Raw genomic sequence first — 22970 nt, forward strand, 5'->3', positions numbered from 1 at the left:
TTCTTGACCAGACTGACTGTAGCTAAATACCCTGGCCAAGGAAATTAAATTTGTTGACGCCCCCCTGGTACTTAGCACTTGGAGCATATAGTTCCCTTCCAATAGCTACCTAATATTTTGTCTTTCAGGGGAACTATATTTTGATATAAATGTTACAGTACTTTTTGTATTCTGTTATTATTATTATTGGTGATTCTTTGCTTACGATGCTGTTTTGTTGGTCTTCCATGTTGGGACCCCATAGGCCTCAGGCACATGGCCACATTTTGGATCTGTGCTGTATGGACTCATAATACGGCCCTATATGGGCCCATACTGATCCTCCATGTGGCTCCTATTTTATACAGAAGTATATGGAGCTATTAATCAGTGAAAAAAAAAATTGTAGCTGCTCCATCGCATGCAGTATTTTCACCTACCGTGTTTCCCCGAAAGTAAGACAGTGTCTTACTTTCTTTTTATCCCCAAAAGCCCCACTATGTCTTACTTTCGGGGTATGTCTTATATTGTAAAAAAATTGTCGAATTTATTTATTTTTTTTTTTCACAAACTTTATTTAACTGTTTTACATTTTTTTTTTTAGTCCCACCAGGGGACTTCACTATGCGATGTGCCGATCGCATATATAATGCTTTGGTATACTTAGTATACCGAAGCATTATTGCCTGTCAGTGTAAAACTGACAGGCAACCTATTAGGTCATGCCTCCGGCATCGCCTAACAGGCAGATGCTGAAGGCAGACCTGGGGGTCTTTGTTAGACCCCCGGCTGTCATGGAAACCCGACGGCGACCCGCGATTTGTTTGCGGGGGCGCCGATCGGGTGACAGAGGGAGCTCCCCCCTCTGTCAAACACATTAAATGCCGCTGTCACTATTGACAGCGGCATTTAATGGGTTAAACTGCCGGAATCGGCGAGCGCTTCGATTCCGGCAGTTGCAGCAGGAGCAAGTGCAGGGGACGGCGCGGTGACGTATGGAGAGGGGGGCGGCGCGGAAGTGGGCAGGAGGCCGCAATACCCTCGTGTTTCCCCGAAAGTAAGACATATGTCTTACTTTCGGGGTACGGCTTATATTAGCCGACCCCCCTGAAACCCCCGATACGTCTTACAATCGGGGGTGTCTTACTATCGGGGAAACACGGTAGAAAAATAAGATCTTAAAAAGGAGAATACCATGCCTGACTGAGGCACCATGCATCAGCACACAGAGTCCCTACGGGTCTGTAATAAATATTCTGGGTGCCGCCATACAGAGTCCATGGCAATGGCTTTGACGTGTGCATGAGCCCTTATTGTGAAGAATCTTTTTTTGTACTCATCTTGTGTGTTTCATCTTATTTGTTACAATTAAGATATTTTACATTGTCCATATGGAAGTATTTTTTCCCCCTTTCTTCAGTGGAAATAACATTTTATTGCATGAATTTGCTTACCTGGTTGTGTGCATGTAATTAATTATGCTAGATACTGCCAAGTAACAGACGCTCATAACTCCGGACATGCCGAACGACAGAATCACAAGTCCACATAAGACACAGAGCAAAGCCAAACCGCACACTGCTATCAGAATACCTAAAAAAACAAAATACATTTAAAACAATTAACTCACAATAAAAAAAAAAAAAGAAAAAAAAAATTTACCCTAAAGGCCCATTTACATGCAACAATTTATCAAATTACCAACAAACAATTGTTGGAGAGTATCTGTTTGACAGCGGGGGAGGAGCTTCCACCCGGCCCAGCGATAGTTAGTAATGTAAACAGTTTTATGGGCGGTATTTTATTACGGCAGCGCGATTAATCAAGATCGTTCCCTGCATTCATACTGGCCAGTTATCATTATGATTACTTTTCAAGCATGCTTTACGGCAAATTTTCCTAGTTATGCAGCAATATTTACTGCTCATCTAGGAAGATTTGCTATTCGGGACTCTGGGAAATATGGGTGGGAGCTAAAATGGCAGATTAGAGAGGTTATCCAGGGGAAAAAAAATAAATGACTTTTAATTTTATAGGCCATCAACGTGTGACAGGTGGGGGTACACTTATGACCACCACCAATCAGCAGAGTTGCAGCCCCTTCAATGTTTAGCCAGGGACAACAACTCATCTGTACGTGCGGCTGTGACTGGTATAGCAGCTCAGCCCTGTTCACATCAATGGTGCCGCAGTGCTCTTCAGAGTGCTGCAGCCACTTTGTTTTTCTGATTGGTGGGGGCCCGAGTGGTCTCCAACCCCTTCAATTTGCTATAACCTGGCCTTCCCTGAAACAGACAACTGAATAGACATTTTTACCATTTGACAAAAGAAAAAGGCCTATATTTACAGATGATTTTATTTTAATCAAACAAAAAAAACATTGCATTTAAATGAACAACAAATGAGAAGAATTCTTAAAGGGGTTTTCCCATTAGGGATATTTAGGACATATCCACAGGATATGACATAAATGTCAGATCGATGCAGGTCCCACCTCTGGTACTCACACCTATCTCTAGAACCTCCAGAATGGGGCCCCTTTAACCCCATTCTTCCTTTTTCTGCTCCCTCTGCCTCCCCGATCACTTACTGATTATATGGTCGGGAGTTACAAAAACAGCGTAGCTCGCCGAGCTACGCTGTTTCGTTAACTACCATTTAGTGCTATGTGACTTACGGAAACAGCGTAGCTGAGCGACCTACTCTGCTTCCTAATTCATGGCGGTTTCTTCATTCATGGTCGAAATTCAACTGCTTCTGCCACAACACAGAGTGGCAGAATGGGGTTTAGGGGGCCCCGTTCTAGAGAGACGGGATCCACATCTATCTGACATTTATGACATATCCTGTGGATATGTAAAAAATGTGTCTCATTAAAAAGGCTCTGTCACCGGTTTATAAGTGCCCTATCTTCTACCTAATCGAATAGGCACTTTAATGTAGATAACAGGTTTGTTTTTTTAAAAACACGTTAATTTTTGACCAAGTTATGATCATTTTTAGTTTTATGCCAATTTGTTCTAAATGCCCAACTGGGCGTTTGTTTTACTTTTCACCAAGTGGGGGTTGTAAAGAAAAGTGTATGATGCTGACCATCAGCGTCATATACTGCTCTTCATTCATGCCCAGCATGTTTCACTGCACAGCGTGATCTCGCAAGATCACGCTGTGACGGGACTTCCTCCCACAGGTCCTTCACCGGAGCCATGGAAGACTGAACAGACATCGCCTCCAGCCGCTACAGATTCGGATAATCGTTCTGGCACGGCTGGAGGCGGTGTCTGTTGAGTCTTCCGTCACTCCGGTGAAGGACCTGCGGGAGGAAGTCCCGTCACAGTCTGATCTCGTGACATCTCGCTGCGCAGTGAAACGAGTTGGGCATGAATGAAGAGAAGTATATTACGCAGATTGGTCAGCGTCATACACTTTTCTTTACAATGCCCACTTGGTGAAAAGTAAAAGAAACGCCCAGTTGGGCATTTAGAACAAATTAGCATAAAACTAAAAATGATCATAACTTGGTCAAAAATAAACATTTTCAAAAAGAAAACAAAAACGTATCTACATTAAAGCTGCTATTAGATTAGTTAGGAGATAGGGCACTTATAAACTGGGGATAGAGCCTCATTAAGCCCTAATGAACACGGCCATGTGTGCCGCCCAAGTCCCGCGGAAAGAGAGGACATGTTTTATCTTTCCACAGACCCGATTCCCCCACTAAAGTGAATGGGTCAGTAAAAACTATTGGGTGCCACTCGAATGCCGTGAAAAACAGTCCGAGTGGCACTCAGTAGTGTGAGAATAAATAGTGTTATTTGTATACAAAAGGAGAGCACTTCTAAAGAATTATACGCATCACGTATCCAAGGTGCAAACAGATAATAATGGGAAACAAATACAAAGTATTTTCTGATTGAGTGAGATAGGAAAAATAAAAGGAAAGGAAATAATTCAGTGCATGTAGGTGAAGTAGGAACAATGAGGAGTCAATATTAGGCATTATTGAGTTAACCAAAAGCAATCATGCTGCTCGTCCAGCCGCTGCCATTACTTGTATTGGGCTCCCAAGATAATTCTATCAACGCACTGAGTGGAATTTGAACGAATGCCATAAATCTTGGTCTAGTTAGTAGAAGTCACGGACATTTGCTTATGTTACATAAACACACGCGGTTTTCTTAGATTTATTAGATTAAAGGTTCTTTGTACATAAGGGCTCATGTATGCAGCCGGGTAACTCATGTATGCTCTTTCGGGTGCTGTATGGATGCTGATTTTCCCCATAGAAGAAGTTAAAGAATAATGAAAAATCGTATCCATGTATACGGAGCTGCTTAAAAGCCTTCATACAGGTACCGTATAACTACTGATTTTTAAACTGGCAAGGATGAAGCAGAAAATACATCGGTGCCGATATAAAATCCCATAGGGAACTCATGAAAAGTGCATGGTTTTCAAATGGTACCAGCCCACAAAAATATATGTAAGCATACAGTTATAAATATGATACAATATAAAGAATAGACTGTTGAATCGTCTCACTTTCGAATCTGCTCATGTGTTTTGACCAAAAAAGCCTTCAAAACTGCGTGTGTGTGATCCTGGCCTAAAGGACACTGGCTCCGTAGACTACTTGCCCATTACGTTTGATCCTGCCCTATAATGATATATATGGGAACTCTTTATACATAGGCAGCACGGTGGCTCAGTATTTAAAGAGGCTCTGTCACCAGATTTTGCAGCCCCTATCTGCTATTGCAGCAGATAGGCGCTGCAATGTAGATTACAGTAACGTTTTTATTTTTAAAAAACGAGCATTTTTGGCCAAGTTATGACCATTTTTGTATTTATGCAAATGAGGCTTGCAAAAGTACAACTGGGCGTGTTGAAAAGTAAAAGTCCAACTGGGCGTGTATTATGTGCGTACATCGGGGCGTTTTTACTTCTTTTACTAGCTGGGCGTTCTGACGAGAAGTATCATCCACTTCTCTTCAGAACGCCCAGCTTCTGGCAGTGCAGACAGCGTGTTCTCGAGAGATCACGCTGTGACGTCACTCACAGGTCCTGCATCGTGTCGGACGAGCGAGGACACATCGGCACCAGAGGCTACAGATGATTCTGCAGCAGCATCGGCGTTTGCAGGTAAGTCGATGTAGCTACTTACCTGCAAACGCCGATGCTGCTGCAGAATCAACTGTAGCCTCTGGTGCCGATGTGTCCTCGCTCGTCTGACACGATGCAGGACCTGGGGAAGTGACGTCACAGCGTGATCTGCCAGAAGCTGGGCGTTGTGTAGAGAAGTGGATGATACTTCTCGTCAGAACGCCCAGCTAGTAAAAGTAGTAAACACGCCCCGATGTACGCACATAATACACGCCCAGTTGTACTTTTACTTTAAACACGCCCAGTTGTACTTTTGCAAGCCTCATTTGCATAAATACAAAAATGGTCATAACTTGGCCAAAAATGCTCGTTTTTTAAAAATAAAAACGTTACTGTAATCTACATTGCAGCGCCTATCTGCTGCAATAGCACATAGGGGTTGCAAAATCTGGTGACAGAGCCTCTTTAACACAGTAGCAGCACTGGCGTCCTGGGGTTAAATCCAGCCAAGGGAAACAACTACATGGAGTGTGTGTGATCTCCCCATGTTTTGCATGGGTTTCCCCCTGGATACTGGTTTATTCCCACACTCCCAACAAACAAACAAAAAAGAAAAAGAAAAAAAAACCATGCATGCAGCTAGGCTTGTGTGAGGGAAATTAGAACAAGAATATTTGAACGGTTTATATTTATGATTTTATTTAATCCATTATATTTTCATATATTATTTTATTATCTATTTAATAAATGACCAGCTATGCTACCTTATGCATCTAAAAACCCATAAGCAATATACTGCATTAGTACTAGAGGGAGAACATAAAAACGTAAAAGGGGTATTCCGATCTCAGACAATAAAGTTTAAATCATTATATAATGTAAAGTTATGCAATATTTCAAGATACGTAAGGGGGATATTTCTCAAAACTAGTGCGAAGAAAAAGTGGAAAAGTTGCCCATAGCAGCCAATCGTATTCCAGTTCTCTTTTTCTTTTAAAAGTCCTTTTGAAAATGAAAGAAGAAATCTGATTGGTTGCTATGGGCAACTACTCTACTTCGCCCTTACACTAGTTTTGATGAATTTCCCCATGGTTTTCAAGATCTCTGCTTTCTGTAATTTCTTTTTACTTCTAGTGGATGAAAATCGGTCACAGGTGCACCGCTCATTACCGTACAGTTATCAGAGCGCTCTCTTGTAACAAGCCATTCAGCAGGGTGTGATATATATATATATATATATATATATATATATATATATATATATATATATATACACATATACACACACATACATACACACACACACCCTACCTAATGTTCAAGGAAATTATCTAAATTGTATATTTATAACTTTCAAATGGATATAAAAAATAATTACAAATTATCAAGAAATTTCCTTTTAAATTGTAAAATATTTCTCAGATAACTTTATGGTGTTTAATAAGAATTTGTTTCCTATATAATTTCTTTATGAAACATATGGAGCAGCTAATCTGTGAAATTATTGAATTTATAATTATATTGTGAGCGGCTTATTACCACATAGGACATCTGTCACCCACAAGGTGTCCAAGGAACTGTGAAATGCAAATGTAAAGAACAGGATGAGGAGCCAACGATATAAATGGGAAGGGCTAATGCTGATATCCGTATAACAAAAATTATATTGTAGAGCAGTGATCTAAGCCGCAGGCTGTCATCGCATGCTGGGGGTTGTAGTTCTGATACTGTTGGAGAGCCACAGATTGGAGACCACTGTTGTAGAGTTAAATACTACCTGCGTCTACAATGTGTTGGTAGAATATCACGTCTTGAAAGGGAATTTGAGAAGTATCTTCTGATAATCTATATTATATGACTTGTCAGAAGAGAACATTATGACTGCATGAGCTTGGACCCCGAGTAACTGCGATGACTCCTAAATCTGCAATGTCCAGAGGTTTAACTTGAAGCTCCTTGATCCCAATGTTGGGCTGGGTTCACACTGAGTTTTTTTGCAGGTGGAAATCTGCCTCAAAATTCCGTTTGGAAGTTTGAGGCATATTTTCCTCTCTCTGCACGCCAATTTTCGCTGCGTTTTTCGCCCGCAGCCATTGAGGGCCGCGGGCATAAAACGCCACGAAGTACTCTTTCTCTGCCTCCAACTGATGTCACTGGGAGGTCAGAGGCGTAAACACCCGAAAATAGGGCATGTCCCTTCTTTTTCCCGCGAGCCGGTTTTACCGCTCGTGGGAGAAAAAAAAAAAAAAAAAAAAAAAAAAAAGACGCCTCCGCCTCCCATTGAAAGGCATTTTCGGGCCGTTTTTGACGAGTTTTGCGGCGCAATTTCCGCGTCAAAAAAACTTGCAACTTCTGTGTGAACATAGCCTATCAGGGCTCCTGCCTACTATGCGCCATTTAGAATACTGGTATGTAATGTGGCAGATGAGCTATTGGACTCCCTCAGATACCAGCCATGCCTGTGGTAATGTCCTTTTATATCAGGCAATTACAAGGATCAATAATTGCCCCATATAAATTTAGCAAAAAGACTGAAGAAAATGTAAATTTATATGTTCCTTACCTTCTAATATTATAACCCCAAGGCAGGCCGTTACGGCTGTTCCCGCAATTACAGTCAGAAATAAGCCAATTGGAACAGCAGAGAGTGCGATAAAAACCAGGAGTGATAGGGACAGGAATGGACGCTCATCCAAGTACTGTCCAACAGGGGAGTTCATAAAGGCGACCACCTACAACAATATGGAAGAGGATTAGGCAAAAAACAAAAACATATTTAATTGTGTTCTATTTCAATTCTAAAAACACCAGGAACAGTGATTGATACATAAAAACCTATGAAGAACTGCTGGGACGCCTGTCGATCACATATTGCTCAATGTATATACCCGGAAAACTTCTTTAACTTTTGGGTCAAAGTACGCACACAGTATAAGGGCACAACATTATGACTAAAGTTCTATAGCAACCCTACAGGTCTTTAATACGGACTGTGTGCTGCCGTATGGTGTCTTAATGATGCTCACTATTTCTAGAACTGACAATTATCACCTATCCACAGGATAGGTGATAATTGTCTCATCACTGAAGGCCCCTACCGCTGGGACTGCCACTCATTGTGAAAACGGGGGTCCTGAAGCCCCCGTTCCTCCTTACTGCTCAACCGCAGTAAGGAGGACATTAAATGGAGCAGTGGTCGAGCACGCGTGCTGCCGCCCCATTCAAAGTCTATGTTTATGTAAGTCCCATAGCCCGCCACTCCATTCAAGCTCCCACTCACTGGGTGGTTGCAGTGAGGAGGATCTGGAGAGTCAGGAACCCCCGAACTCACGATCGGCAGGTATCCCTTTGGTGGGGCCCACAGTGATCTTACAATTATCACCTATTCTGTGGATAGGTGATAATTGTAGATTCTGGGACAGCCCCTTGATTTTTAAAAATATGTCAAGAGACCCCCATGCTTTAACCCCTTAACGAAATACTACGTACATGTATGTGGCAACTGTTAAGGGGAAGTATGGAGCGGGCTCATGGGCTGAGTGCGCTCCATACTCAGCGGGTGGCGGCTGTGTTGTACAGCCGATACCTCACTCCATTGGGCGGAATCAAAGATTACTTTGATTCCGCCCATTTAACACCTTAAATGCCACGGTCAATCGCGACCTCGGCAGTTAAATTGTTAGAATCAGGGGGGCATGATACATATCATCGTGCCCCCCCCCCGCAATGGGATCAGCCGGTGACGATGGCAGCTTAATGAAGTCCATCAGGTCTCCAATCGTTGCACCCCTTTGAAGCCCTTCCTCTGGCAGGGCTTCAAACATACGGTCAGTATCACGATATACTTGCATACATGAGTATTTGTGTTTTTTTTTCCTTTTTTTTCTTTTAGTCCTCCTAGGGTACTTGAACCAGCGAGGGACTAAAAAAAAAAAAAAAAAAAAAAAGGAAAAAAAAAAAAACGAAATAACGTTTTTTATAGTGTTCCAAAAAAATAAATATATATATATATATATATATATATATATATAATATATATATATATATATAAAAAGCTTTTTTCACTAAAGCAACATCAAAAAATAAATAAAAAAGTTGACAGAACCGGTAAAAAAAAAAAGTTACGGCTCTCAGAATATGCCGGCACAAAACATTTTTTTTTTAGCAAATAGGTTTTATTTTTTTAAAAGTGGTACAATATAAAGCAAAACATACATTTGGCATCGCCATAATCGTGTCAACCGGTAGAATAAGATAAATATCTAGTTTTTACCGCCTGATGGACGCTGTAAAAGCAAAACCCCCCCAAAAAAAGTCGTAATCGCTGTTTTTTGCCCATTTCACCCCCACAAATAATTTTTTTCAGCTTCCCAGTACATTATGTGCTACAATAAATGGTGCTATGAAAAACTACAACTTGCCCTGCAAAAAACAAGCCCTCATATGTCGACAAAGAAATAAAAAAGTTACGGCTTGAAGAAAATGACAAATTGGCCTGGTCTTTAAGAGGTTAAAGCCACAAATGCTGCATTAACTTACTGATGATAAAGGCATGTTTATGTTTTATATGTATTTTACCACTATTCATTCTGATCTTAATTTATTAGTAGAATGCAAATATTACAGTGAAGACTGACACAGACAGGAAAACAAGAGACAGGGATGGTGGTGGAATATATATGCTAGTTGGAGCCTGTGTAAAGACGGGAATGTTTTTTTTTTGTTTTTTTTAAATGTACAATAAGAAGAACCATACTAAGAATACATTGTATAATGCAACTGTGGAAATCCTAGTATTCAGCAAAGTATTAAAGATATTACAGAAATAAACAGGGGTAAAGTCCACTGATATAAAGAGAGCACCTGGCAGCTTGAAGAATATGTACAGTTCCTAGCAAGAATTTAGGAAAAGAATATTTGATTAGGCTATTTTTCATAGCGGTCTTGTCGTGGGCAGGAAGGTCGTGCCCAACAATCAACAGCACTGATATATTTTGCAAATCTTTTCCATAGCCTCCATATCTTTTAATTTCCCCGGATAAATTGCAATAATCACTATAATTACATCGCATATTCCTGCGCACCTGTTTCACCCTTCACTTTTAAATGTTTTTCTACGTTAGGACTTTAGTAGTTTTCTTTTAAGTAATTTCAGTCTAATTGACTTCACCTAAAACACTTTAAGGGGCAAAGCACTTGTTGATGATACAAATATTGTATAAGTACTAGTATTAGTAAAATGTGTAGTGTTTCTATAGTGTATGTAATACTTTATAAATGAGCTATATGAAAAAAAATCTTTAACTCTTTAAAGGAATAAGGGGGAAATAAAAACAGGAATTTGCTTAGGGGCGGTTTTTACTCAGAGGATGTGGCTTGACTTTGCATAATCTGCATTTATGATAGAATACTGGGGAGGTTTCTGCTGAAGGAAGCTGCCTCTCAGCCATCGACAAAGCAAACTAAGTCCTGTCCATTTACCCAAATTTGTTTTTACATATACTAGCACTGAAGAGGGAAAAAGGGGTGTGGGTTTCCTGGGCTACAAATATAAAATGGGTTTTGTTTCTTTTTTACACATTGGATTTCATGATAAGTATGGTTAGTATTTTATATTGATATTAGTTTTTTTTTAGTTTAAAGAGGTACTCCTATCTAGGACATTTATGGATTATTCACAGGATATGCCATAAACGCCCAGTAAAAGGCGGATACCATCTCTGGGACCCGCATCTATTTCTAAAACAGTCCTAACTTCTCCTGGCCACTGAGTTACGAGTTTAAAGGGAGTACGAAAACAGCTGAGCTACGTTATGGGAGTTCCGGAAACAGGGTAGCATAACAAACTACGCTATTTCCTAAGTTTCCGAGTTCCGGAAACAGTGTAGCTCGTTGTGCTACACTGTAACTCAGTGGCCGAGGAATAACCAAAGCAGAAAAAGATAGGATGGGTACAGGGCTGCACCGTCCACGAGGCGAGGTGAGCGTCTCACCTGAGGCAGCGGCGGCGCCACTGAAACCAACTGCCACCACCCCCTCCTGTAATATAATTGTATCTGTATTACGCATATGCCTATAACATGGATAACTAGCGCTGGCACGGCAAATAACATTAGCTCCTTGCTCTGCCATTCAGTGCCTTTCAATGACGCAAGCGGTATAATGCATTGTTCAGCAATAGCAGACTTGGCCAGAAGAGACCAGGTCTGCTAGAGGACGGCACGGGAACGGGATCAGGTGAGTATGTAAAGTTGTTTTTTTTCAGTTAACAGTGTGAGTGACCATCTACAGGGGGATCCACTACGAGAGGCGCCATCTACAGGGGGATCCCCTACGAGAGGCGCCATCTACAGGGGGATCCCCTACGAGAGGCGCCATCTACAGGGGGATCCCCTACGAGAGGCGCCATCTACAGGGGGATCCCCTACGAGAGGCGCCATCTACAGGGGGATCCCCTACGAGAGGCGCCATCTACAGGGGGATCCCCTACGAGAGGCGCCATCTACAGGGGGATCCCCTACGAGAGGCGCCATCTACAGGGGGATCCCCTACGAGAGGCGCCATCTACAGGGGGATCCCCTACGAGAGGCGCCATCTACAGGGGGATCCCCTACGAGAGGCGCCATCTACAGGGGGATCCCCTACGAGAGGCGCCATCTACAGGGGGATCCCCTACGAGAGGCGCCATCTACAGGGGGATCCCCTACGAGAGGCGCCATCTACAGGGGGATCCCCTACGAGAGGCGCCATCTACAGGGGGATCCCCTACGAGAGGCGCCATCTACAGGGGGATCCCCTACGAGAGGCGCCATCTACAGGGGGATCCCCTACGAGAGGCGCCATCTACAGGGGGATCCCCTACGAGAGGCGCCATCTACAGGGGGATCCCCTACGAGAGGCGCCATCTACAGGGGGATCCCCTACGAGAGGCGCCATCTACAGGGGGATCCCCTACGAGAGGCGCCATCTACAGGGGGATCCCCTACGAGAGGCGCCATCTACAGGGGGATCCCCTACGAGAGGCGCCATCTACAGGGGGATCCCCTACGAGAGGCGCCCTCTACAGGGGGATCCCCTACGAGAGGCGCCCTCTACAGGGGGATCCCCTACGAGAGGCGCCCTCTACAGGGGGATCCCCTACGAGAGGCGCCATCTACAGGGGGATCCCCTACGAGAGGCGCCATCTACAGGGGGATCCCCTACGGGAGGCGCCATCTACAGGGGGATCCCCTACGGGAGCCGCCATCTACAGGGGGATCTAGGGGAGCCACTATCTACAGGGGGATCTAGGGGTGCCACTATCTACAGGGGGATCTAGGGGAGCCACTATCTACAGGGGGATCTAGGGGAGCCACTATCTACAGGGGGATCTAGGGGAGCCACTATCTACAGGGGGATCTAGGGGAGCCACTATCTACAGGGGGATCTAGGGGAGCCACTATCTACAGGGGGATCTAGGGGAGCCACTATCTACAGGGGGATCTAGGGGAGCCACTATCTACAGGGGGATCTAGGGGAGCCACTATCTACAGGGGGATCTAGGGGAGCCACTATCTACAGGGGGGATCTAGGGGAGCCACTATCTACAGGGGGATCTAGGGGAGCCACTATCTACAGGGGGATCTAGGGGAGCCACTATCTACAGGGGGATCTAGGGGAGCCACTATCTACAGGGGGATCTAGGGGAGCCACTATCTACAGGGGGATCTAGGGGAGCCACTATCTACAGGGGGATCTAGGGGAGCCACTATCTACAGGGGGATCTAGGGGAGCCACTATCTACAGGGGGATCTAGGGGAGCCACTATCTACAGCGGGATCTAGGGGAGCCACTATCTACAGGGGGATCTAGGGGAGCCACTATCTACAGGGGGATCTAGGGGAGCCACTATCTACAGGGGGATCTAGGGGAGCCACTATCTACAGGGGGATCTAGGGGAGCCACTATCTACAGGGGGATCTAGGGGAGCCACTATCTACAGGGGGATCTAGGGGAGCCACTATCTACAGGGGGATCTAGGGGAGCCACTATCTACAGGGGGGATCTAGGGGAGCCACTATCTACAGGGGGATCTAGGGGAGCCACTATCTACAGGGGGATCTAGGGGAGCCACTATCTACAGGGGGATCTAGGGGAGCCACTATCTACAGGGGGATCTAGGGGAGCCACTATCTACAGGGGGATCTAGGGGAGCCACTATCTACAGGGGGATCTAGGGGAGCCACTATCTACCAATAGTTCTATAGCCAAAGAAAGATAAAAGGAAAAGACCTTGGAGTTGTTATTGATGGTCTTCATGACAGAGTTTAGTTTAGAGTGCATGTCCTGCATTTTCTCTCCACATGGACTTTCCGAACTGGCCATGGTGATTTCCTGTTGCCAGGATCCAATGGGGCGTTTCTAATGGCAGCAACTTCCTAAAAAAAAATAATAATTTTTTTAATGATATTGTATTCTGATCCATTAATATTAATTTCATTCTAAAGGGTTATCATTAACACAAAATCTGCGGGGTTCAGCACCCGGAACCACCATTCCCTGTAAAGCCAACAACAAATTCTAGATCTGTGTATGTAATATGTAAATTTATTTAAGTCCTGTTTTCAGTGTTATATAATTGTAGTGTATTAGAAGACAATTTACATCTCATAAGCCTATAGGCACAAATTGTCTGGCACCTTAGACTCCGCCCATCCGACCGCTAGGACCCCCACCGATCACGAGAATGGGTTTACCTTGCCATTTCGGGGAGCCAAATATGAATGAAGTGGTACTGCACACGCTTGGCCGCCACTCCATTAATTTCCATGGGGCTGCCGGAGATAGCGAAGCGGCAGTCCCACATAAATTAATGGAGCGGTGGTTGAGCATGCGCACTACCCCTCATTACCTATGGGGTTCCCAGGAACGGCAAGGTAAGCCCATTCTCTTTATTGGTGGGTGTCCCAGCAGTCGGACCCCCACCGATCAGATATTTATCAACCTATCGTGTGGATAGGTGAAAAATAATGATTATGGGAAAACCCCTTTAAGTCTTGTATGACTTTAACATGTCTGCTCTGCACTCTCTGCAATTTCACCCTTTTCCCTTTCCGGGTGTTCTCTCTTTTCCCGTTACGGAACTTTAAGGACTTTCTGCGCCTATGTACAGTCATGGGTGTATCCATTAGTCCTCAGATTTAGAAGGTGTAAAATAAAAGTAAGACTTTGTTCACACTAGAGTCATTGGTTCCATGATGGGTATTTTGTTATTCTGCTCTTCGGTGCTCAAATAACATCACAGCTCACACTGCAATGTGAAAAAAGGGTGTAAAAAATAACCCTTTTAACGCTTACATCTAAAAAGGGCGGAAAAAAAACCCCCAAATAGATTTTCTTTTAAGCTTCCAGTAGGGTTACTACCATTAGGGTTACTACCACTAGTCTTTAAAACCTGAGGGATTACTAGGAACACCAGCAGGAGTCTAATTCGCCTATATGTGCCAGGATATGACTCAGAGTTAGGGTTCCTCAGGAATGCAAATTTCTCTTGTTCATTGGACGGTGATTAATTGCTTTATAAGGATCCCCGATTTAAACATGGAGACCTATAAATGCAATTTTAATTGCTTAGCAGTGCAACCAACCTTCTTGTTCACTCCATATTGTAACATTATTGAATTGCATATAGTAATCAATCATTTCCACAGAACATAACTGTAAATATGAGGGTATGTTCACACGGGCTATTTTCAACCGTCTTTCGGGCCGTAAAAAAATAGGAGTGGGTCCAAGAGACGCAAAAGGTGCAAATCTTTCCATGATAGTTTTTCTGTTTCTGTTTATATTCCGCTCCTGGTTTTGTCTTGCAAATACTGACCAAAATACTGCTGTGTGAAAGAGGCCTAACAATGTGAATACCATATGAGCTCTACAGCCACAAACTTAGGCCTTATTCACACGAAAGTGTTTCACATCCTCCGTGATACGTGCGTGAAAAATCACACGCGTCTCACGGACCTACGTTAGTCAATGGGGCCGTTCAGGCAGTACGTGATTTTCACGCAGCGGACATATGTCCACTGCGTAAAACTCACGACATGTCCTATACTTGGCCGTTTTTTGCGCATTACGCACCCATTGAAGTCAATGGGTGCGTGAAAATCACGCGCAGCACACGGAAGCACTTCGGTGTGTCGCGCGTGATTCGCGAAACAGTAGATAAAGAAATGAAAGAAAAAATAAAAGCACTTCCTTCATGTCTTTTTTTAAACATCAAAACCACGTGTCATAAGGATGGCATATACGTGAAAATCACGCAGCCACACACCATTCACTGATGACACACGGAACTGCAACGCGCAGAAAACGCTACTTTTTTTGCGAGTGCAAAACGCACACGTTCGTGTGAATAAGGCCTTAAAGGGTTAGTCCAGTTATACTCTCCGCCCGAATCAATATTGGACGTTGAAAGACGCTCTTGCATGATGAGCGGTGCAGTTGCAGTGGAAACCGTACGAAGCCCCGGAGAGTATCGTGCACAGGTCAAATTAATTAGAATTGCACCCTTGCACAATATTCTTCGGCCGTTGCGTGCAGCCCGGCGTGTAAGGGTATGTTCACACGCCCTATTTACGGATGTAATTCAGGCGTTTTACGCCTCGAATTACGGCCGAAAACACGGCTCCAAACATCTGCCCATTGAATTCAATGGGTCTTAGGGTGTTCTGTGCAGACGGGTGTTTTTTTTTACGCGCCGCTGTCAAAAGACGGTACGTAAAGAATGTCTACTGATAGCGATATATGCTCCCGATATGTGGGAATGTCTACTGATTTGTTATGTCTTCATTACCAAATAAAGATTTTGTAAAAAAAAAAAAAAAAAAAGACGGTACGTAAAAAGACACCCGCCTCAAAGAAGTGCATGTCACTTCTTGGGACGTAATTGGAGCCGTTTTTCATTGACTCCAATGAAAACCAGCTCCAATTACGTCCGCAAAAAATGCAACGAAAAACACGTACACTTGGCAAAACGTCTGAAATTCAGGAGCTGTTTTAATCTGAAAACAGCTCCGTAATTTCAGATGTAAATGGCGTTGCCGTGTGAACATACCCCAAGAGTGTATATCCACACCTGATGTTAGTTTAGGCGTTAGAGTATAACTGGACTGACACTTTAATAATGGTTATTATTTACTTATAAAACACCAACATATTCCGTATCATTGTACAATATATCACAGGGCGGGAGGGTGCAAATACATTTCACTAGAGGATCACTAGATAAAATAAGTTAGGGACAAAACAGTAGTTTGGTGGTTAGTTTTGTTAGGGTATGTTCACATGTGGCAGATTACCATACAGTGGTACACGGACTGCAAATAAAAAAAAAACTAAATGCAAAAATAAAAATAAAAAAATCACATGGAGGCAAAGAAAACTCAACAGGATAAAATCACCCTTGTATTACGGATCCGTACAATAAAATATATAATACGTTTGTGTGTTTGAGGCTTCACTTGCATATATACAATGACAGCTGGTGGAAGAAGAATAGGCAATAGTGAAGAGGTAAGTTTTATAAGGACTGCTTAGGGCCTGCTCACATCAGCGTTAGGTTCCGTTGATGGGTTCTGTCAGACCTTTCCGTCAGGGGAACCCATCAACAGAAAGCCAAACTGAAACCATAGCTTCCGTTGCTAATGATTTCCATTTATCTCTGTTCCGTAAAGTTTTCGTTTTTGTGGCGGAAACAATAGCGCAAGTGAGCCGGGCTTTGGTCGCTGCTACGTGTGACCGTATCCTAAATGACGTGATAGTGAGGGGGCCCTGTTATAGATTTAGCATCAGGGCGCAAGAGGCTCTGGCCTTGAATAGTACCTGCATTTTGCTGATGGTTGTACAGACGTTACTCTAAATATTTATTTCCAGCCTTTATCAAATGACCAAACATAGATTTTTGTTTAAAAAAATAAAAATAATAATAATATTAACGATTTAAATTTTTCCAGCCCCATTATGAAACTCTACATCATGGAGTGTGGGGGGGGGGGTGAAGTTTGAAGTTGAGAGCGGGCTCAAGTGCTGAGCGCTCCATACACTGTGGGTGTCACCGGTGTAAAACAGCTGACACTCTGCTGTAACGGCCAGGAACAGAGTTCCTGGCCGTTTAACTAGTTAAACCATTAGGGCGGATTTACACGAACGTGATATACGTCCGTGCAACGCGCGTGATTTTCACGCGCCTCGCACGGACCTATATTAGTCTATGGGGCCGTGCAGACAGTCCGTGATTTTCACGCAGCGTGTGTCCGCTGCGTGAAACGCACGACATGTCCTATATTTGTGCGTTGTTCGTGCATCACGTACCCATTGAAGTCAATGGTTGCGTGAAAATCACGCACACCACACGGAAGCATTTCCGTGGGACGCGCGTGATTCGTGCAACAGCAGTAAAAAGTATGCATGAAAACAGAAAAGCACCACGTGCTTTTCTGTTTACAAACATACAGAGTGTCATAATGATGGCGGCTGCGCGAAAATCACGCAGCCGCGCATCATATGGTGATCACACACGGAGCTGTTAAGTGCCTTTTGCGCGCGCAAAACGCCCACGCTCGTGTAAATCCACCCGGAGCTGTTAAGTGCCTTTTGCGCACGCAAAATGCTGCGTTTTTTTGCGTGCGCAAAACGCACACGCTCGTGTAAATGAGGCCTGAGGGGGCGACCGCTAAAGATCACTGGTTCATGTCTCCTAGGGGGACAAATAACACGTGTAAAAAAGTTAAATATTTTTTTTTTTTTACACTCCTGAAAAATTTATTAAAAGTTCAACAAAAAAAAAACACCTTTTCCCATTTTTTCCCAAGCACAATGTAAAAACAAAACAAAACTTGGTATCGCTGCATCCGTAAAAGTCAACTATCACAATATAGCATTAGTTAACTTGAGCGTTGAACGGCGTAAAAAAAAAGCTTAGCGCTAAAAAAAATTTTTTTACTTAAAATTAATTTAAAAAAATCGTATGTACCAATACATGGTACCAATAAAAAAAAAAAAAAAAAAAAAGACAGCTCGTCCCATAAAAAATAAACCCTCACACCACTCTATTGACAGAAAAACAAAAGCGTTATGGCTCTTGGAAGGCAGGGAGTAAAAAACTAAGACTAAAAACGTCGGGGTCTTTAAAGGATTAAACTTGATATATTTTCCAGTATAATAAATGGTGTAGGTAACACCTTCACATAGAATGTAAAGAAAGGAGAGAAACACTACAAGTTTTACAATGTTGTCACAGTAGCTATTTAGGAGCGTGATCTCAGCTGTAAAACACTAAACTATGAATCAAAATGAGCTACATAAAAAGGAACAAAAAATAATTACACAGCACGGTATAAAAGTCTGTAGATTCATCCAGTGCCTTGAAATGATTAATTCATAATAGATGAATAGCAATATTTCATTCCTGGTAGGAGTTGCTGTAATAGTTTCATTCAAAAATTTAATTAGCAATTTCCATGGCAACAGCGATGATGTTCTGTAATCACCGGTTTACAATTAAAAGGATTAAGACGTTTCAAACATCAACCCCCACATCGCTATTTATTTACCGTGCTGCATGTTATAGATGTCCTCATTTCGGATACCCGACCACTGGTCAGACCTGCTCTGGAGAACTAAAAAGAGTGTGTTCACACAGGACAGTATACGCTGCGTAAAAAGTACACAGCGTACCCGTCCTGGACGCCGCAGGGAATTCCGGGCGAAAAACTGCATCAAATTGTGGTGCAGTTTTTCATCTGAAATGTCTGCTGCGGAAAACAGCACGTAAAAAAAAAAAAAAAAAGGACGTCCATACTTACTAGTAGCCATGGTGACAAGTCCCCCTGCAGCCTGTCCTCCTGAGATGACGTTTCATCCCATGTGATCGCTGCAGCGTGTTTTTGGCTGCAGCGGTCACATGGGATGAAATGTCATCCCTGGAGGTAGGCGTGAACGCAGGAACAGAAAGATCTGTTTAAGCATAGACTTTTTTTTTTTTCCCCCTAGTTGCGATTTTTGCGGCAGAATTGCAGATTTTCCCCGCAAAAATCGCAACATCGGCTTTTTGTTGCGGGTTTTTACCTCGCCATTGAATTTAATGGGGGAAACCTGCAACAGAAAACCAGCGATTCCGCGGCATAAATTGATGAAATAGAGGAAGGGAGGAGAAGGAAAATGTGTGGTCTCATATATAATATATAACTATTATTAGTATTATTAAAAATAAACAAATAATGATAAAAATTCCAATTAGTGCAACTGAGTATGTGTATGTGACCCCCGAACTCACACTCCCCTACGGGCAAAGAAAACAGTGTAACATGTAATGTGTTACTGTGTGTTACCGCAGTCTACACCAGAAACAGCACGTAGATGCTAAGTCTGGAAGCCGCCTGGTAGGCAGCGCTGCTGGAGTATGGTCCGGACGATGCAATCTCCCGCAGTGGCGCTCCACGGGTGATCAGTAGAGCGGCAGTGCGGGGGATGCTGTCCGGAGTTCAAAGCTGGTACGAACGAGGTCACTGCGCTGTGCTGTGCCCGTCGGGCTTAATGCAAATTCCTGGTGCTATGCAGCCTATGTAACCGGAGCTGCACAGGACAAGGCGATAGTCTGCAGGGGCGCCCCAAGTGGGCTAAACTGGGGCGGCGATGCAGGAGAGACCATCCGGTGTAAGATACCGGAGGGATTAACCTCCAAGGTGAGGTAAGAGGAAACAGTGGAGCTCAGAATTACGCTCCACTGCTAGACTAAGCCCAGTAGGCTACGCTGTAGTATCGCGAGACCTAGCTGGCTTGGAACAGCCGATAGCCTGTTTGGATATAGCGAGAAACTAGCTACGTCCACAGTATTTTGAATTGTAGTGGACTGTATAGCTAATAGGCCCTATTGCTGCACATAGGATTATTAGAAGAACTAAGCACCAGATGCGCGTTTCGCCAGCATTCTGGCTTCTTCTAGTGGTCAGCATAAATTGACATGCTAATTTAACCTGTCTCTAGATTCTACCTTTTTCGGTTCCTGTTGCCACTTGTAATTTCCGACCATGTAAGTAGAAAACAGCGTAGATTGCATACTATGCTGTTTCCGTAACTACCATTCACTTCTATGGGAGTTACGGAAACAGCGTAGCTCAGCGAACTACGCTATTTTTTACTTACATGGTCAGAAATTACAAGTGGCAGCGGGAACACAAAAATGTAGAACATGGTTTAGGGGGCCCCATAATAGAGATATGTGCGGGTCCCAGAGGTGGGACCCGCATCTATCTGACATATCCTATGGCTATGCCATAAATGTCCCTGATGGGAAAAGCCTTTAAAGGTAAACAGGGCCTATGTCAAAAAGGACAGTAAGATATGAGAGAAGCTCATTATAAATGTTTGGATCAGCAGACATTTATATAGGCAGGTAATCAAGAGTGTGCCATAAGCCACCAGAAACATCAACAGAGGAGGTAGATCAAGAAATCATAATATACATAACTGTTCCAGTAGAAGGGGAAGAAACAGAAAAGCGATCCCATAACAAAAAACAAAAGGAAGTTTCAAAAAGAAAACTCCAAAATCAACAGAAGAATAAAAACATCCAAGGAGTCCGGACAAACAGATGAGAAGGGGCAAAGAAGAGACAAGATCATATAGGGGGAATTAGCAGGGAAGAAGGAGGTTGGAAGAGAGTAACATGACGGGAAGGAAAAATAAGGCATCCGATAACAGCTAACAAAGAATACAGCAGATTTATAGTCAATTGTATTCATAAGGGGAGGAATACCCCTCCCCGCCTCAACAGTGACTGAAGGGTCATTCCATAGACCGTGGAGGGGAGGCCACATGACCAGGGAGATAGGAGTGGAGACATTAGGGGCCGGAGCTAATTACGGCGCCATGTTCCCTCCAAAATTGTACAATATGGAGAGTCTGCTTTTCTTTTGGGCTCCTGCTGGGTGGTGTCCCAGAGAGCGAGTTTGAATTATTGGGCATCTGCAGTTAGTCACGCTGCCCCGAGCCTGTGGGGAAATCGGCTCATGGTTAAAATACTATAAGGGTATGTTCACACGGCAGCGTCTGTAACGGCTGAAATTACGAGGCTGTTTTCTGGAGAAAACAGCACCGTAATTTCAGCCGTAATGGCATGTTGAGGCGCTTTTTGCTGCGTCCATTACGGACGTTAAATGGAGCTGGTTTTCCATGGAGTCCATGGAAAACGGCTCCATTTACGTCTGAAGAAGTGACAGGCAAAAACGCCCGAATTACGTCCGTAAATAGTGTGTGTGAACATACCCTAAATATGCAGATTGGCAGGGTCAGATCCTCACTTTAGCTCCGATGACCCCTTTCCTTCGAATGATTGGTCAGAGTGGGTGAAATGTTTTATTTTGTTACATTTACTGTAAAGTTTTTTTGTCATTTTCTGATGTTATGTTTGTCAATAAACTGGCTGCTGTGGCCAATTTTATCCAATCCTAAGTCTTGGTTGAACTTGGTGGTGGTTGGAAAAGTATGTGTGGGGGGGAGTTATACAGGACAGACGGGATTGGGGGGAGTTGGCCCGATAGCATTAAGAGAACAGGTTACAAGAATCGCTCTCCATCATCCCTAAGGCCCCATGTACACAACCGTAAAATCACCCGTAATTACGGGCCCATTCGTTTCTATGGCCAACCGACACCTTCCCGTATATTTACGGGAGGGTGTCCGTGCCATAGAAACCTGCCCAAAAAAATAGGACATAGAAGCACGGCCCGTAAAAACTGGTAATTACGGGCACAGTCGTGTGCATTAGGCCTTAGTTATGATGGTCGTCATATGTGTGCATGGCAGCCAGGGGTGAGAGGAGCACCCTCCTGATGAATACAGTCCGCTACATTCTTTGTTAGCTGTATTTGTTATGCCATTGTGGCTAATAGTATGGTGGACCTGCCACCATACTGTGCTGCCCTCAAGAAAAGTAAAGTAAGGTGACAGATCCACTTCTGAAAATAATCAATTCACAGTCCCCAGATCTTTGGAAATTGACATGTTACTATACAACGGCTCTGTTTTATACATGATCCTCTATATTTATAGCGATGGCAAGGTTTTCATTATTCATTGTTTTTGGGCAAAATTTGACCTGTACTATATAGCTCATGGGTTTTTGATGTATATGTTTAATAAATGGAAGCCTTGCACAAAATATTCAAAAATCATCACAATCGAAAAGTGCGACCAGCAAAATCTTTTGAGACTATTACCAGGACGTTACTTTTAAGATCCTGCTGTGAAAATAAGATTGACCTAGTGAGAAATGACAGAGCAGTAAGAACACTATGCTGCCTACAGAGTGTTAGAAATACTAATAAAACAACATCTCCAGAACTTCATTCACGCATTGCTGGGTTCTCCTTGTGACGCAGCGGAACAAATAAAGAGAACATTAATATTATACCGCTACTGAATTCAGAAGATAGCATTTAAAGGTAACATCACTCATTTACGAGACTAAGGCCTCCTGCACACGGCCCTAGCTGTGTGCACGGTCCAAGATTATGGCACGGACGGGAAGCGGAGTGTCATCCGCGGGCCGTGCGCAATCATGATCCGTGCACACACAAGATTTGCATTCATTTTAATGAGCCAGGACCGCAAATGTGGACCGTATAATGACATGTTCTATTTTTTTGCGGTCCGGGCAATGTATGGACCGCAACGTACGGACTGTAGAAACCATGGTCGTGTGCACGAGCCCATAGGAGAGCATGTAATCTATACTTCCCAATTGCGGATAGTATACGGCCGCAAAACGACAGTCCTGTGCATGACGCCTTAGGAAATTTTAAACGTTTGTTTACGCATCTCAGCATGAGAATATGACACGAATGTTTATC

At 43.5% G+C, this 22970-nt stretch overlaps 1 protein-coding gene across 1 annotated transcript in view; it reads right to left on the reverse strand.

Annotated features, from left to right (window-relative positions):
* LDAF1 (lipid droplet assembly factor 1) overlaps window positions 1–22970 on the reverse strand; it is a 45555-nt gene that overhangs the window by 16423 nt on the left and 6162 nt on the right. Inside the window, exons 2-4 of the mRNA XM_075831364.1 lie at window positions 13354–13499; window positions 7646–7814; window positions 1434–1572 (exon numbers count right to left, since the gene is read on the reverse strand). Coding sequence (XP_075687479.1) covers window positions 1434–1572; window positions 7646–7814; window positions 13354–13446 — 401 coding nt within the window. The 5' untranslated portion in view covers window positions 13447–13499. The remainder of the gene's footprint in view (window positions 1–1433; window positions 1573–7645; window positions 7815–13353; window positions 13500–22970) is intronic.

This window comes from Rhinoderma darwinii, chromosome 6 (assembly GCF_050947455.1).
Source record: "Rhinoderma darwinii isolate aRhiDar2 chromosome 6, aRhiDar2.hap1, whole genome shotgun sequence".
NCBI classification, from domain to species: domain Eukaryota; kingdom Metazoa; phylum Chordata; class Amphibia; order Anura; family Rhinodermatidae; genus Rhinoderma; species Rhinoderma darwinii.